A 17,225-nucleotide genomic window follows, 5' to 3' on the forward strand; every position below is an offset into this window, starting at 1 on the left:
CAAATTAGTATCATCTGTGTCACTCACCTCCATGCCTCTATAAAGAATATTCATGTATATGCATATATATAAATAGTTTCGAAACAACAATAATTATTGTGTTTTGATACAATAATCAACATCAATACATTTGACATCGTACTCTTAAAAGGACGGGACACAAGAAGGATAATGACGAGGAAAAATTAACAACAAAAAATGAATGCCCAATTGCTGCAATGTCTATAATGATGCAGTGATGGGGTAATCAATCCTGGAGATACATACTCTATTGACAACTATCTGGCTCCAACTTGGACACCATTTTTGGATACTTAACAAGTGCCACATGCTTCATCGTATGGGCGACACACAGACAACACTCTCAAAACATAACCCCAATGTTTTTTTAGAAGAGTTCTTCTGAGTTAAACTTGTTCCATGCTTCCTGTTTATTGCCATAACAAAAGAGATGAAGCTAGCAAATGTAGATTTGTACAAATCTGTGATTTATAGTTATCAATGAGAAGCAATCTAATTGGGTAATTCGTTAACTTAAGGTCTTTTGTTGGCGGTAGCTGGTGGCATCTGAAGTAGCAGTGATGGATTATTGGATTTAGTTCCAGAAAGATGGTGAATTCACTTACCTTGAGCATGTCAAAAACTTTCTCGGCAATGTATTTCTGCTGGAGATTGGCACCTTTTTGTTGAACTTTGTCAGGGTGTATACAGAGAGTGGCCTTCCTGTAAACTTTCTTGACAGATGCAGCCGTAATTAAATCGGTCAATGAAACAGGCTGCCATCCGCATTCTGGCCAAAGAACCTGCTCATTTACATAACAACATCAGAATAGATTGTGGACTCATAACATCGAGGTACAAATGAACACCAGAGGTGCAAATAATAAAGAAATCGGACAATACAACTTACATATTGTAACGTCGAAAGCAAAGCACGCAAGTTTCCCTCCTTCCCCGCACCCCAACGTTTTATCTCAACATCCAGGGTCACCCCAATCCTCTGAAATCCAGGATAGCATGATGATTGAACAAACAAAAATTACAGATCCTTTACAATCCAGGATTAAGTACGGTGAATAAAATAAAACCAAAAAAGAACAATGAGACGGGTGATAATAGTTGAGACAGTTCCCTAAGGTGGCGCAATTTCTTATGCTAATGGCTGCAAGAGGCCCCAGACTTAAGTCTCTCAACAAAGCAACATGGTTTGAGATGTGCACAACAGAGGAGGGAAAAGGAAGAAGCCACATCTAAATATTTTAATCTGAATCACGTGATAAGGAAACTTACATCTTTCTCAACTTGTTCTCTTTGTACTTGAAGATCACGTTCATTTTTCTCAGCAAGTGCTTTCGCCTGATAGAGAAAACAATTCATGTTAATATACTGGTGAATCTTGTGTCATTGTCAGATACAAAACCCATCAAAAAAAACTCTAATGATACATACAGCCCGCTCCTGTGTCCTCTGGTGGCGTTCCAGCCTGGCACGTCGTCTCTCTTCAGTTTCTCCATCCACATCTTGAAAACCACCAGACTGGGAAGTTGGTGCTATATACAACACAGGGGGGTTTCAGTGTGACCAAGTTAACAGACATGAACATATTATTATGGATAAACCTCAGAGGTTGCAGTACCTCCAAATATTGAACTGAGATCATCAACAATGTTTGTTGTTGAAGAGGTCTTTCTCAAGTTCTCTGTTGCTCTAGAGGGCACTTGCGAAGATGGCCTGCTAGATTCGAAAGATCCTCCTTTGTTCCATGAATCCTGGAAAGGATCCTAAAACACAACCAGAGTTATAGGAGGAGTCAAATCACCAGTAAGGCTGTAAAGGACTTAAATGAGAACAGAAGTAGATAATCCCATCTCACCAAAGGGTTGGTTCTCTGTCGTGGAGCACTGTTTGGTCTAGAAACCGAGTTAAAGAAGGAGTCAAGATCATTGTTATTGTCTTGCTGTTGCTTAGCTTTAGCTTGGGCAGCTGCCCTTCCACGTGCCTCAGCAGCTGCCCTTTCCACAGCTGCTCGTTCTGCCCTAACCCTTGCTTCCTTCTCCTGCGCTTCAGCATTCACCCTTTCTCTAGCTTCTGCTGCAGCTTTTTCAGCCTTTTCTCGTGCCCCTGCAGCTGCCCTTTCACGTGCTTCAGCATGGGCTCTTTGAACCGCTGCTCTTTCTGCACGCTCTCGGGCATCGGAAGCCTTCCCAACAGCAGCTCTCTGAACTTTCGCATGAGCTTCAGCGGCTGCTCTTTCACGTGCTTCCCTTGTAGCCCTCTCTACGGCTTGTCTTGCCAATAGTCTTTCCCTTTCTCGCTCAATTCTTTTCTGCTCTCTTTCTCTATCCTCTCTCTCCTTATCCTGGGCTTTTTCCATCTCTGCCTCCCTCTCTGCCCTTTCACGCTCCAATCTCACTTGCTTTTCTCTAAGTTCCCTTTCCCGAGAATCATGATTCTCCATGTGATCTCCTTCTCTGCTTCTACTTGCCTTCAAATTTTCTTTCTCTCTCCTTTCCTTAGCATGTCTAAACTTCGCTTCTGCTTTATCCATGGCATCCTTCATGGCAGCAGCTGATGCAACAGCAGCAGAGAAAACATCAGAATCTTCACCAAAGGTAGGTTCAGGGTGTCCATTCGCAGCGGTCTGCTTTCTGCCCATAGAAAAATCATCAAGTTCATCCATTTGAGATGCTGTCGGGCTATTTACAGAAGCTCTAGCTGAGCTAGGAACATAAGAGTGGTGGTTAGTAGAGCTCGATATAGAAGGCTCGTTGACCTTCTTTTTTACAGGACGTGTAGGTCTCGGTGGTGGAGGTCTCGCAGGTGGCGGAGCACTAGTAGGTTCCGTAAAGAGAGGGATCTCAGATACAGTAAGCCACACATCATCAGATGACTCAAAACTTCCTTCTGTACTGGTAGGTGGTGGAGCACTCGTATTTTGTGGCTCTAAAACATCGTCAAATGAAGCTTTCTTAGAATGGTAACTCCTAGAACTTTCTACAGGTGACTGGGAGCCACTGATGTTTGCTGGTTGTTTTAAATGACTCTGGCTTCTACTATTCATATCTGGGCCTGATTTTCCAAGACTATCGAGGGGGTCAATTTCAACAAATACTCCTCCATGGACAGATGCATGATCAGTTTTTCTGCTGTTGAATTTACCAATATCCTCCAAAGGATCATTGAACCCTCCAGTGGAAGGATCTCGAGGGGTTGATGCAGACTCCTCCAAGACTACAAATGGGTCTTCTTCCACAAGATTGGAAGATGTCTTGGCAGGCTGATACGGAGATTTCTGGGATTGACTGGTCTCTGAAGTAGACCTGTTCAAAAAAAGTAGAGCATCTTTCAAATGATAGAAAGCTATGCCTATACAAAAAAACAAATCAAGATGAAACTTTCAGAGGGTATATAGATAAGAGAAGCTTCTAGGTAATCAAACAGCTCTCCATAAGTGCTAAGATACATTTCATTATGTAAGTGTGATGGCTCTAAGCTCTATACATTGAGAAACCTCTCAAGTCATCTCTAGGAAAAACAAATTTGAAGCAATGACCCTAGCCAAACAGATCAAGATGATAATTTGCATATGAATGACAAGCCAAAGGTTCAAGCTTGTGGATATTTCCTCAGAAAGAATGAGAGAGTACAAACTAACAGCTCCTCAATAAATACAATCGTTCATGCTACATTGCTACATTTCATTATGTAAGTGTTATTGCTCTAAGCTATGTGCTCTCAAGTCAACTCTAGGAGAAACAAATTTGAAGAGCAGTGACCCTAGGCACAGATCAAAATGAAATTACGCATATGAACGACAAGTAAAAGGTTGAAATTTTCTGAGATTTCTCTCTTAAGTTCAGAGAGTACACATAAGAGAACCTTTTATGCAAGTAAACAGCTATCATAAGGACAATACAGTTCATGCAACCCAAATCTTAAGAGCCATGATCCTAACCAGTAACCACAGATGAAGAAGAAGGGTAAATATAGCTGTTTCGAAGGAGGACCAAACCCGGGAATCAAACAGCTCTACATACAAGAGATTTTTTTTCAAGGTTCAGAGAGTACACATATAAGAGAACAGTTCTCCATTACGAACCAATACAGTTCATGCTAGAAGTTCTATACCATTGAGCCATTTCACGCAAGAAAGTTCCCAAATTAGAAGAGCAGTGACCCTAACTAGACGTAACAACAAATGAAGAAGAGAGAAGATTACCGTTTAGGTGGAGGGGAGTTAGTGCGACCAAAGCCGGGAATCAAGTCATCAAAAACGGAGCTACCCTTGTTCTCTCGGTCACTGTCTGTCTCAGTTTTCCCCAAATTGGTGCCCATAAGATCATCGAAGGGAGAACTGTTCTGTTTCCTGTGCTTTGCAGGTGAGGTGGAGATGGAAGAGAAAACGTTCTCAAACCTAGCTGAGTGAGAAGAAGTGGAAGGGATTTGGAGCTCAGGAATAGACTCAAACACATCCTCATCATCGTAGACAGGCTTGTCATAGACCGGCACGGACGCTGATTTGGATTTGGGTTCCTTGAACATAGCATCATAGTCAAAGGCCGGTGCAGATGGAGAACGAGAATCACCAGAAGAGGATCCGTACTTTGGTGGTGGACCGCTAAACACATCTTTAAAGAGAAGATCATCACCATCGCGGCCAAGATCGTCAAACACCGGCGAAGGATCGAACTTTTTCCCGGCGGCGTTGGCGAAGTTGTAGGAAGAAGCGAAACTGTTGAAATCAGCGGCAGAAGAGTTCGATTGAGGAGCCATCGGAGCTGATTTGCCCTGTGGTTTCAATCCGAAGTCTCTCGCTAACAATCCTGTGAAATCATCCATTTGGGTTCCTTCAATTTCTTCTCTTCCTCCAAAAATCGAAAAGCTTATAGATTTTCCCACCAGAAATCAAGACGAGATTATCCTCAGATCTGAGTCGCCATTAACGATTAACGAGTCGGATCAAAGCATTTGATTTCAAAAAAAGCTCCCTTTGGTCTCCCAACTTGTTTTGTCTATGGTTTCTTCTCCGACTCGTACATTGTTTTTCCCAGTCTGCGTAATTTCTTATTCTGTTTTAATTATTGGACGAACATTTAAGACTTTACAAAGTTGGTCCCTAAAATCTTAAAAATGCAATGGCACTTGCTAAAATTTTAGATTCGAGATTTCACCTCCTTGGTAAAAGGATTTGGATTTCTTTTTTTTTTCTTTTTTTTGGTAAGAAGGATTTAAGATACAGTTCAAATCCTTAAATTTCATTTTTTTCTCAAATCCTTCTTACCAAAAAAACAATTAAGTATTATAATTAACTGTTCAAATTTAAAGATTTGGATTTAAAGAAATTAAAAGGATTTCAATTAACTGTCTAAATCCTTAATTTTTTCTTTCTTTGGTAATAAATTATAGAAATTTAAAGATTTGAACAGTTAATTGGAATCATTCTTTTTCTTTTTTAATAATTTTTGATATACATATAAACTTTTTCTTTGTTCACTTTGATTTTCTTCCTTTTTTCAATTTCTTCAACCAAACTCGGAGGTGTCAATATTATTACATAACCAGTTTTTACCTAGAAACATATATCATTCATCCTCTCTATAATAAAACGGAAGTACACAATATTGTTTTGTAAACTATATAATTTTAATAAGTTGGTTACAAATAAGTTATACATTAATGATAGATTAATTAGTTACAAATATGTTATACCGAAAATCTTAAAGAGAATATTCTAAAGAATCATATCATCTAACTTACCATATTAATTTTCTTTACTAAATTATTCATCAAATAAAATCTTTTGATATCTAACTTAACATATTAATTTGTTAATTATCATTATAATTCACCTCTCATTTTTATATATGAGTCTATTTTGTGAAACAAATAAATTATCATATTATTTATTAAAATAGTTTTATTTCCGAATATTCCATAAGTTGAATTTTTAAAAACAAATATAAATTGTTCAATCTATAACATATTCAAGATTCAATAATATTATTTTTTAAAATAATATCTATTGAATTAATTTTTTTTACTGAGTAACAGATCAAAATTTGAATATTTAAATTCAATTTCATAGGTTTTGTTGAATTTTATAATTTTATATAATATAATAAACTTTAAATAATTTATTTTGAAATATTTTTAATATATTGAAACTTGTATAAAAGTTAGAAACTGTAAACACTCTAAATTTATTTGTTATAGCAATGTCAATAATATGTCACTATAATATGAAAGAATTTCAAGAAACCAAATATATTAAAACAAAAAGTATAACAATATATTAAATTACTCATAATATAATAACTCACTTTTAAAAAACCAAATTTACATAATTATGTCTTATAATGGCATTCAAGTCATGATGTAGATATACATTGTTGAAATAACATCACATATATAACCTAATACAACATATTAAATTTTTATTTTAAAATATAAAATATACAAAATTTTGTATAAAATAAAATTTGTCCACTGTTATAGCACGGGTACTTATCTAAAATCATTAACTATATAAAACTTACAAAATATGTGTCTTTTTCAAGTCAATCATATTTAGCATATGATTTTATTGCATAGTGTTTTTATTCAAGTGTTTTTTAAAAAACAAACACATAAATTATATTTTATATAAAAATTATAATATAAATAAAAAGAGTTTCAACTCGTGCTTCTAGCACGGGTCTTAATCTAATTAGTTATATTGAATCGCTACAAATCTACCTTGAATTGACGAGCCAACTAAAAATGTAATCTTCATGATCAAGCTTCTTTTGTGATGATACACAAAATATGACAACAAGAAACTATACTCATATCATATCACATCTCCTACATGCACATGTTTTTAATCTCATGTTCACATATTGTAAGAGATATACTTGACTCACAAACTTTATTTCTACCTTCTAATCATGGAACAACCTTGTAGAACTTAAGCTTCTTCTGCTTAACTTCGATCAAATTTTTTTATTTTAGGATGTATTGTACATGTATGGTTGCACACTTCTTCAGGTTCTCATAGATATGTGTAGCCACACCCTATGTTCAACATAAGGTAATCTCATTTCCAATGCATCCAACAAGCCCTAAAAATGTAAACTTCCAATGCTTTTTACCTTGTTGTAAAGCCAACACAATGGAGATATACATTTTTATCGGATATTACATTAAACCCTCGATCCTCCTGTAGATTGAAATCAACCTTCAACTTTTGTATGAACCACAATTGACTTATTTTTCGCATCAACAACGACATAAGCAATCATATACCATTGCTAGCATCCCTTCAGCAATATCCACATGCATTATAATCAAGTATAGAAATAAGAAAACTATAAACTGAGGAAGCATAAACTGAGAGATGAATTTTCTTTTTGAAAAAAAAAAATTGTTTAGTGGGGAGGTTGTAACTCGATGATGATCTGATTTACTAGTCATGCGACTTCAGTTTAACCTAGCCAAACTGAGTCGGTTAGTTTTAGTTTTGGTCAATTAAGATTTTAAAAATTCTTCCAAATTAACCAAAACTAATTACGGTTAGGTTTAAAAATCGGTTAATTAGGCTATTGAAGATTTAACCAAAATTATCTGAATTTTTTTGGTACACCTAATGCCATTGTCGTTAGCATCTCCAAACTTCGTGTTTCACATGCCGACTTAGTCTTAAGAACTTATCACAGTTTCATATGTGATGGTTAAAACTGAGATGGTTTAACAAGAACGACGACTAAAAAAAATATTGAAGAAGAAGATGTTGTTTTGAAGAATTGAAGAAGAAAATTGTCGACGGTCGCTGGAAAATTGAGAAGAAGGGGTAGGGCTTCTTTTATTATTGGATTTTAATTTAATCATTCTAAATAAGTGATTTTATGTTATTTGATACTAGAGAAATTTCTCCTTTTATTATATTAGGTTAGGACTCCTTTTATTATGAAATTAAGAAGAACGATTAGGGCTCCATTTATTATGTTATTTAAATATTAGTTGGGCCAAACACATAAAATATTTTAATAAAACAAACTCATCTTTTTTTTGTTTGAAACGCAAAGTTAAAACTTCATCCGCAATCTACGAAACCCTAATATAGCAGAGAAACCTACATCCACCATGGCCAAAAAAAGATCTCAAAATCTTAAAACGAAAATAACCGACCAGTTCTTAAAAACTATCTGAACTCTGAACCAAAAACTGAAAAACTTGATTCAATTTCCTTGGTTTAGGTAAAATTCGTAGGGCTATGATTTATTGTCTATATATGTGACTTTCATGATTATACCAATCTATACAAAATAAAAGGAGAAGCTATAAGTTCTTAAGGTTGTCCACATAGGATTTAAAATAGCCAATAGGGATTCGACATCTCACTAATTTACATTTTTTAAAATTTTCAGAATTGCCTCTACTAAGATTTTTTAAATGACCAATCGGGATTAGTCATCTTAATATTTAACATTTTTGAAATTATGTAAAATTTTTATATTATAATACTTATAAGTAAGTGTATGTACAATGTCTCACATCGGCTATATTAGTTTAGACGATGACTGTAAACCATTATAAATAAGACTAATATCCTTCCAACTACGAATGAACATGAAGCTTGATTTATCAGGCGTCCAAATTTAAAAGTTTTATTTGGTTTATTATAGTAAATTAAAACTTCTCAAAAGTTTCAAAATATTATAATATTTTTAAAAGTTAAACTATTAACAATATTGAAACTTTAGATGTAGTTGAAAAGTTTAAAATATTATAATTATTGAATCTTTTAAAAGATTAAAATATTATAAATATTTAAACATAATAGAATGTTTTGATAAACTATAAATACTTCCATAGAAAGTTTAAAATATTATAGAAAGTTTAAGTATCATTAATATTTAACTCTAAAAAAAATGTTACAAATATTTAAACTATATCTAAAGTTTAAAATATTATAAATATTTAAACTCTATTAAAAATTTAAAAGTTTAAGTATTGTTAAATATTATATATGCAATTTTCAAATATCTTATTATATCTTGAATATCTTATTTATCTCTGTTTGCGCTTTTTATATCTTATGAGCGTGTTAATACATGTTTTTGTGTATAACTTTATAGATGAGTTGTTATTCTTTCAGTATTTCTCGGTCTAAGAAAGAAAGATTGACGTCGCAAGACCTAGATTTGATGTTGTTTGAGTCAAGTTTTGGGGTTTAAAGAAGAAGGATCGACGACAAGCACACATGTTTTATTAGATATACATTTGTTTATATTACTTTCTTTCCAAATAATTTATAATTATGTAGTATTAAAGATTTTGGTTTGAGAATTTACAATTTTGTAGTATTAAGGATTTTGATTTGAGAAGTTTCAATACGCGTGAATCTAAAACCGAGTAAGTATACAGTGAAAGTATCAATATTTGAGTGCATCTCGTGACTATGTTGGTTATTATAAATTGCACAAATTTAACGAGAAAAGAGACAATGATTTTGGTCGTAGAGTTTAATTGGTTAACAAGTTGTGTGGTAGTTTTAAAAAAGAGATTTTGAATGATTATTCAGTGGAAGAATATGAAGAAGCTGACGAAGAAGAGAAAGAAAAATAGTATAACGTTTTAAGTATAAATTCATGATTTTTTATCATATTTGAATTTTTAAAAGAGTATAACGTTTAAGTATAACATTATATATTTTATATATTTTTTTTAAATTGTGTGTTTGTATTAAAAATTTGTCTTAATAGTAATTTAAAGTTTTTTATAAGATAATATTTCATAACTATTATTAATCATATATCATATTCATCAAAATATATTAAATAAACCCATGCGTAGCGGTTCAAAACCTAGTAGATAACAAAATTTTTGAGGGTAATTCTACTGGTTTCAAAAAATATATACATAGTTTTATACAAGAGAAATTAGCCGGATCTGCCATGAATAGTGGCAAACTTTCTCAGCAATGCCACTTACGAGAACATCTTTTCCCGCCTGCCACACATGTGTTGTAAGAAGACCATTATGCCCTTATTTCATCTTAGTTGAAATTAAAGCATTTTATAATTTTTATTTTTATTTTGTATTTTGAGGGAGGTGACATAAAGTTGGAAGAGCAGATAATTGCTTCATCAGTAAATGTAAAACTTCGTCCAGACAAACCAATGGTCGAACGACTCTCTCTTCTCATAATTTCGACTTCCCCAACTGCATCGACTTTTCATCTTTTGAATGTCGTCGTCGCTGCGATTGAGCAGAACGTTTGATCGAGTGCCCCCAAGTGATCAAACTGTGCGATTGAGAGACCGTGAGTGATGAATTTCTTAATCCAGACAATTCTCTTGACAAATCCTCGGGCTCCGCCTCCATCCGCCGCTACACGCGAAGCCCCGGAGACTAGTTCCAATGTTCAGAAACCTGACACTTGGTATGATATTGAACTATATTGCTCTTTTTAGCTTTATGATGTCGTCTACTTATCATTTACCCTTGCTTTAATTCGTTTCAGTGTAGAGTTAGATGCGTCTGTTCTTAGCGATGGAAATTTGGCCATCGCCGCCATTCATAGATACATCAGTTGTCTAACAACAAAATTTCGTCTCCTATGTTTGGCGTTTTCTGTCCATTTAAACAAAACAATTTGTTACACACTGCAGGACAACCGATCTACTAGAAAAGAGCATGCATTCCAGGTTCTCTCCACTAATGTTATTTTCCTTCGTTATATTAGGTAGACCATATCAGTTAGGTCGATTTCAGTTGTTTTCTAACATAAATGTTGTCCACTCTACATGTAATCTAAGGCGGAGGACCAGATCCAACATCATACGTACTCGTCCACTATTAATTTCCCCTAATTTATATAGGGTCCACCATATCTTGCTAACGTTTCCAAATTTAGTCCACTTCTAACAATGCATGTTGTCCATCGTGCAGGTCGTCTCATCCGATGGACTAGATCCAAAATACCAGGTTCTTGTCCACCACTAATAACGCTCTCATTTTTTGGTCTACTGTTTTGTTTTGTATGTTTACCAAAATAACTGCCAAACCCTATATGTGTGGAAACGATGGACCAAATACATCAAAATAGACTATTGTCCACAATTATCATGTTCTTTGGTTGAGTAGTTCGTATCACTTGGGTCTAAAGAACTTGTTTATAGTTCCACACAGATTTGATGAAGAAGCAGGCACTGGGAATGGTGTGCCTCCTGTCGTTGACAACTAGATCTTACATTTAAGGTTTATGTCCATCAACATTATGTCCTTCCTTCGTTGGATGGATCATATCCGTTTGGTCCATTACTAACAGTATCTCAACTACTCCCTATTGCAAGGTTGGATTCACCATTCTGTCCACAATCGGTAGACACTGCGGGTTTTCCACCATCGTCCAAGTTGGATTCACCGGTCTTTCCACAATCGGTAGACAACACGGGTTGTCAACCATTGATAGGCATCACGTTTTTCTTGCACATTGAAACATACAAATACAGTCCACCACACTCTTCATTCTTCATTTTGAACTATTCAAACTTGACATCACTGTTAACTGAAACAGGGGGCATCTTACCTTGTGTAAAGACAATTGTGTTTTTGGGGTGCCAAAAGCTAACTCTATATTGCTTTCCTCTAGTTTGATACCCAACAACTCAGCTATCTTTGCCTTCAGCTCCACCCCCAACCCATAAACATCATTCATTGCATATGTGTTACGATTCTTTGGCAACTGTCCAAATTAATTGCGACGACATACCTATTGTTTTCCGACCACCACCAACTCCACCTACTCTCCACCAATCGTGTTTTTCAGATTTGTTCCCTTATGTTTACTTCTAAAGAATGACATCATTAACTACCATTTACTCTTCTTTAACACACTTAAATACTTAATTGACAGAGACTCGCTGCCATTAATGTATGTCCCATCATCATTTACGTCGCCCATTTGAATTCGCCCACCTCCTCTCTTCTCCTCTTTTAATGAAGGTAGTTTTGTGATTTCCTCCACCTCTCAAAATGAAAACGGACATTTCCAAGAAGGCAATTACAAAACTGATATTATTAAGAAGTTTTTTTTCAAAAATGGCATTCTCAACCAAATTTCCTTTATAAAAAGGTTATTTTGGATTATATTTTTATCAATAAGGCCTTTTGAGACATTATTCAATATTTGAAGTTGTTTTGCCCTAATCCCTACACAAAAGGAGGTCAAAAGCAAAATCCAAAAATTTGGGGAGTGCCATGTAGCTTTAGGATTATGGGTACCAAATTTGTAGTCTCTGAAAATGTAGGACTGATCTATCAATTGAAGAAGAGACTGGGCGAACATGTACACACAAGTTGGGAAAAAGAAGGAAAAAAAAAGAAAAAAGGAGCTTTTTTTGAAATCAAATGCTTTGATCCGACTCGTTAATCGTTAATGGCGACTCAGATCTGAGGATAATCTCGTCTTGATTTCTGGTGGGAAAATCTATAAGCTTTTCGATTTTTGGAGGAAGAGAAGAAATTGAAGGAACCCAAATGGATGATTTCACAGGATTGTTAGCGAGAGACTTCGGATTGAAACCACAGGGCAAATCAGCTCCGATGGCTCCTCAATCGAACTCTTCTGCCGCTGATTTCAACAGTTTCGCTTCTTCCTACAACTTCGCCAACGCCGCCGGGAAAAAGTTCGATCCTTCGCCGGTGTTTGACGATCTTGGCCGCGATGGTGATGATCTTCTCTTTAAAGATGTGTTTAGCGGTCCACCACCAAAGTACGGATCCTCTTCTGGTGATTCTCGTTCTCCATCTGCACCGGCCTTTGACTATGATGCTATGTTCAAGGAACCCAAATCCAAATCAGCGTCCGTGCCGGTCTATGACAAGCCTGTCTACGATGATGAGGATGTGTTTGAGTCTATTCCTGAGCTCCAAATCCCTTCCACTTCTTCTCACTCAGCTAGGTTTGAGAACGTTTTCTCTTCCATCTCCACCTCACCTGCAAAGCACAGGAAACAGAACAGTTCTCCCTTCGATGATCTTATGGGCACCAATTTGGGGAAAACTGAGACAGACAGTGACCGAGAGAACAAGGGTAGCTCCGTTTTTGATGACTTGATTCCCGGCTTTGGTCGCACTAACTCCCCTCCACCTAAACGGTAATCTTCTCTCTTCTTCATTTGTTGTTACGTCTAGTTAGGGTCACTGCTCTTCTAATTTGGGAACTTTCTTGCGTGAAATGGCTCAATGGTATAGAACTTCTAGCATGAACTGTATTGGTTCGTAATGGAGAACTGTTCTCTTATATGTGTACTCTCTGAACCTTGAAAAAAAATCTCTTGTATGTAGAGCTGTTTGATTCCCGGGTTTGGTCCTCCTTCGAAACAGCTATATTTACCCTTCTTCTTCATCTGTGGTTACTGGTTAGGATCATGGCTCTTAAGATTTGGGTTGCATGAACTGTATGGTCCTTATGATAGCTGTTTACTTGCATAAAAGGTTCTCTTATGTGTACTCTCTGAACTTAAGAGAGAAATCTCAGAAAATTTCAACCTTTTACTTGTCGTTCATATGCGTAATTTCATTTTGATCTGTGCCTAGGGTCACTGCTCTTCAAATTTGTTTCTCCTAGAGTTGACTTGAGAGCACATAGCTTAGAGCAATAACACTTACATAATGAAATGTAGCAATGTAGCATGAACGATTGTATTTATTGAGGAGCTGTTAGTTTGTACTCTCTCATTCTTTCTGAGGAAATATCCACAAGCTTGAACCTTTGGCTTGTCATTCATATGCAAATTATCATCTTGATCTGTTTGGCTAGGGTCATTGCTTCAAATTTGTTTTTCCTAGAGATGACTTGAGAGGTTTCTCAATGTATAGAGCTTAGAGCCATCACACTTACATAATGAAATGTATCTTAGCACTTATGGAGAGCTGTTTGATTACCTAGAAGCTTCTCTTATCTATATACCCTCTGAAAGTTTCATCTTGATTTGTTTTTTTGTATAGGCATAGCTTTCTATCATTTGAAAGATGCTCTACTTTTTTTGAACAGGTCTACTTCAGAGACCAGTCAATCCCAGAAATCTCCGTATCAGCCTGCCAAGACATCTTCCAATCTTGTGGAAGAAGACCCATTTGTAGTCTTGGAGGAGTCTGCATCAACCCCTCGAGATCCTTCCACTGGAGGGTTCAATGATCCTTTGGAGGATATTGGTAAATTCAACAGCAGAAAAACTGATCATGCATCTGTCCATGGAGGAGTATTTGTTGAAATTGACCCCCTCGATAGTCTTGGAAAATCAGGCCCAGATATGAATAGTAGAAGCCAGAGTCATTTAAAACAACCAGCAAACATCAGTGGCTCCCAGTCACCTGTAGAAAGTTCTAGGAGTTACCATTCTAAGAAAGCTTCATTTGACGATGTTTTAGAGCCACTAAATACGAGTGCTCCACCACCTACCAGTACAGAAGGAAGTTTTGAGTCATCTGATGATGTGTGGCTTACTGTATCTGAGATCCCTCTCTTTACGGAACCTACTAGTGCTCCGCCACCTGCGAGACCTCCACCACCGAGACCTACACGTCCTGTAAAAAAGAAGGTCAACGAGCCTTCTATATCGAGCTCTACTAACCACCACTCTTATGTTCCTAGCTCAGCTAGAGCTTCTGTAAATAGCCCGACAGCATCTCAAATGGATGAACTTGATGATTTTTCTATGGGCAGAAAGCAGACCGCTGCGAATGGACACCCTGAACCTACCTTTGGTGAAGATTCTGATGTTTTCTCTGCTGCTGTTGCATCAGCTGCTGCCATGAAGGATGCCATGGATAAAGCAGAAGCGAAGTTTAGACATGCTAAGGAAAGGAGAGAGAAAGAAAATTTGAAGGCAAGTAGAAGCAGAGAAGGAGATCACATGGAGAATCATGATTCTCGGGAAAGGGAACTTAGAGAAAAGCAAGTGAGATTGGAGCGTGAAAGGGCAGAGAGGGAGGCAGAGATGGAAAAAGCCCAGGATAAGGAGAGAGAGGATAGAGAAAGAGAGCAGAAAAGAATTGAGCGAGAAAGGGAAAGACTATTGGCAAGGCAAGCCGTAGAGAGGGCTACAAGGGAAGCACGTGAAAGAGCAGCCGCTGAAGCTCATGCGAAAGTTCAGAGAGCTGCTGTTGGGAAGGCTTCCGATGCCCGAGAGCGTGCAGAAAGAGCAGCGGTTCAAAGAGCCCATGCTGAAGCACGTGAAAGGGCAGCTGCAGGGGCACGAGAAAAGGCTGAAAAAGCTGCAGCAGAAGCTAGAGAAAGGGTGAATGCTGAAGCGCAGGAGAAGGAAGCAAGGGTTAGGGCAGAACGAGCAGCTGTGGAAAGGGCAGCTGCTGAGGCACGTGGAAGGGCAGCTGCCCAAGCTAAAGCTAAGCAACAGCAAGACAATAACAATGATCTTGACTCCTTTAACTCGGTTTCTAGACCAAACAGTGCTCCACGACAGAGAACCAACCCTTTGGTGAGATGGGATTATCTACTTCTGTTCTCATTTAAGTCCTTTACAGCCTTACTGGTGATTTGACTCCTCCTATAACTCTGGTTGTGTTTTAGGATCCTTTCCAGGATTCATGGAACAAAGGAGGATCTTTCGAATCTAGCAGGCCATCTTCGCAAGTGCCCTCTAGAGCAACAGAGAACTTGAGAAAGACCTCTTCAACAACAAACATTGTTGATGATCTCAGTTCAATATTTGGAGGTACTGCAACCTCTGAGGTTTATCCATAATAATATGTTCATGTCTGTTAACTTGGTCACACTGAAACCCCCCTGTGTTGTATATAGCACCAACTTCCCAGTCTGGTGGTTTTCAAGATGTGGATGGAGAAACTGAAGAGAGACGACGTGCCAGGCTGGAACGCCACCAGAGGACACAGGAGCGGGCTGTATGTATCATTAGAGTTTTTTTTGATGGGTTTTGTATCTGACAATGACACAAGATTCACCAGTATATTAACATGAATTGTTTTCTCTATCAGGCGAAAGCACTTGCTGAGAAAAATGAACGTGATCTTCAAGTACAAAGAGAACAAGTTGAGAAAGATGTAAGTTTCCTTATCACGTGATTCAGATTAAAATATTTAGATGTGGCTTCTTCCTTTTCCCTCCTCTGTTGTGCACATCTCAAACCATGTTGCTTTGTTGAGACATTTAAGTTTGTCGTATTTTGCAGCCAGTAGTGTAAAACAAATTGTGCCACCATCCTTAATCCTGGATCTGTCTTGATTTTCTTTTGTTTAATCACCTACGTATCCTGGATTTCAGAGGATTGGGGTGACCCTGGATGTTGAGATAAGACGTTGGGGTGCGGGGAAGGAGGGAAACTTGCGTGCTCTGCTTTCGACATTACAATATGTATGTCTTATTTTCCTCTTTCTTTATTATTTCTATCTCTGATGTTCAATTTAGGAATCCAAACTTTCTTCTAATGTTAGGAATCCAAACTTTATTTTGATATTGCCATGTAAATGAGCAGGTTCTTTGGCCAGGATGTGGTTGGCAGCCTGTTTCATTGACCGATTTAATTACCGGTGCATCTGTCAAGAAAGTTTACAGGAAGGCTACTCTCTGTATACATCCTGACAAAGTTCAGCAAAAAGGCGCTAATCTCCAGCAGAAATACATTGCCGAGAAAGTTTTCGACATGCTCAAAGTAAGTCATTGACCATTTTTCAGGAACTGCTACTTCAGATGACCCTAACGAATCAAATTAGATTTTGCATTTCCTCATGGATAACTAGAACTGCACAATGCATTGGGCTTCATCTCTTTTCTCATGACAATAAACAGGAAGCATGGAACAAGTTCAACTCCGAAGAACTTTTTTGAAAAAACCTGGGACTATGTTTTGGATAGTGTGTTGTTCGTCTGTCGCCCAAAAGATGAAGTATGTGGCTTTCATAAAAAGCCAAAAGACGGTGCCCAAGTTGGAAGCAGAGAGTTGTTCATAGAATATGTATTCCCAAGATTGATGACCCAGCACTGCATCATCATATACCACGCAGCAATTGGGTATTCTTTTTTTTTTATTATTATTTTGTTGCTAATTTTTCCTTCTCATTACCCTTCTTTAAGAGTATGATGTCAGATGTATTGATGTTGATTTCTGTATCAAAACACAATACCTGAGAGCTGTGTATTGTTGTTTCCAAACTATTTACATATATATATGCATATAACATTCTTTGAAGTGGCACGATGC

General features: G+C 37.0%; 2 protein-coding genes across 3 annotated transcripts; one reads left to right on the forward strand and one right to left on the reverse strand.

The window, feature by feature from the left end:
- Positions 1-76: 76 nt before the first annotated feature.
- LOC104723881 (auxilin-related protein 2) lies at positions 77-5,219 on the reverse strand. The gene is made up of 8 exons (XM_010442316.3): positions 4,220-5,219; positions 1,874-3,320; positions 1,637-1,781; positions 1,450-1,550; positions 1,291-1,356; positions 911-1,000; positions 627-803; positions 77-427 (listed from the first exon to the last, which is right to left on the reverse strand). The coding sequence occupies exons 1-8, from the start codon at positions 4,837-4,839 to the stop codon at positions 389-391; spliced, it is 2,685 nt and encodes an 894-aa protein (XP_010440618.2). The 5' UTR covers positions 4,840-5,219; the 3' UTR covers positions 77-388.
- A 6,811-nt stretch (positions 5,220-12,030) lies between these two features.
- LOC104723880 (auxilin-related protein 2) lies at positions 12,031-17,213 on the forward strand. Of its 2 annotated transcripts, none has more exons than XR_015572585.1 (8): positions 12,031-13,142; positions 14,042-15,485; positions 15,578-15,722; positions 15,809-15,909; positions 16,003-16,068; positions 16,197-16,378; positions 16,500-16,676; positions 16,814-17,213. XR_015572585.1 is itself a non-coding variant. In XM_010442314.3 (8 exons), exons 1-8 carry the CDS (start codon positions 12,523-12,525, stop codon positions 16,850-16,852), a joined length of 2,682 nt encoding a protein of 893 aa, XP_010440616.2. In that variant the 5' UTR covers positions 12,031-12,522; the 3' UTR covers positions 16,853-17,213. The 2 variants fall into 2 exon arrangements, 1 of the variants encoding a protein (XP_010440616.2); XM_010442314.3 differs by having other exon boundaries at positions 16,289-16,378.
- Positions 17,214-17,225: the final 12 nt, after the last annotated feature.

Source organism: Camelina sativa, chromosome 11 (assembly GCF_030686135.1).
Source record: "Camelina sativa cultivar CO46 ecotype springtype chromosome 11, ASM3068613v1".
Classification (NCBI taxonomy): Eukaryota; Viridiplantae; Streptophyta; class Magnoliopsida; order Brassicales; family Brassicaceae; genus Camelina; species Camelina sativa.

What these genes read in the sequence shown, in the direction of transcription:
- LOC104723881 (XM_010442316.3), bottom strand. Translation starts at nt 4,839, where the DNA reads ATGGATGATTTCACAGGATTGTTAGCGAGAGACTTCGGATTGAAACCA. An exon ending in AGAGGACACAGGAGCGGGCT is followed by an intron (nt 1,357 to 1,449) that starts GTATGTATCATT and finishes TTTCTCTATCAG; the next exon opens with GCGAAAGCACTTGCTGAGAA. An exon ending in GAGAACAAGTTGAGAAAGAT is followed by an intron (nt 1,001 to 1,290) that starts GTAAGTTTCCTT and finishes CCTGGATTTCAG; the next exon opens with AGGATTGGGGTGACCCTGGA.
- LOC104723880 (XM_010442314.3), top strand. Translation starts at nt 12,523, where the DNA reads ATGGATGATTTCACAGGATTGTTAGCGAGAGACTTCGGATTGAAACCA. An exon ending in TCTCAGTTCAATATTTGGAG is followed by an intron (nt 15,723 to 15,808) that starts GTACTGCAACCT and finishes TGTTGTATATAG; the next exon opens with CACCAACTTCCCAGTCTGGT. An exon ending in GAGAACAAGTTGAGAAAGAT is followed by an intron (nt 16,069 to 16,288) that starts GTAAGTTTCCTT and finishes CCTGGATTTCAG; the next exon opens with AGGATTGGGGTGACCCTGGA.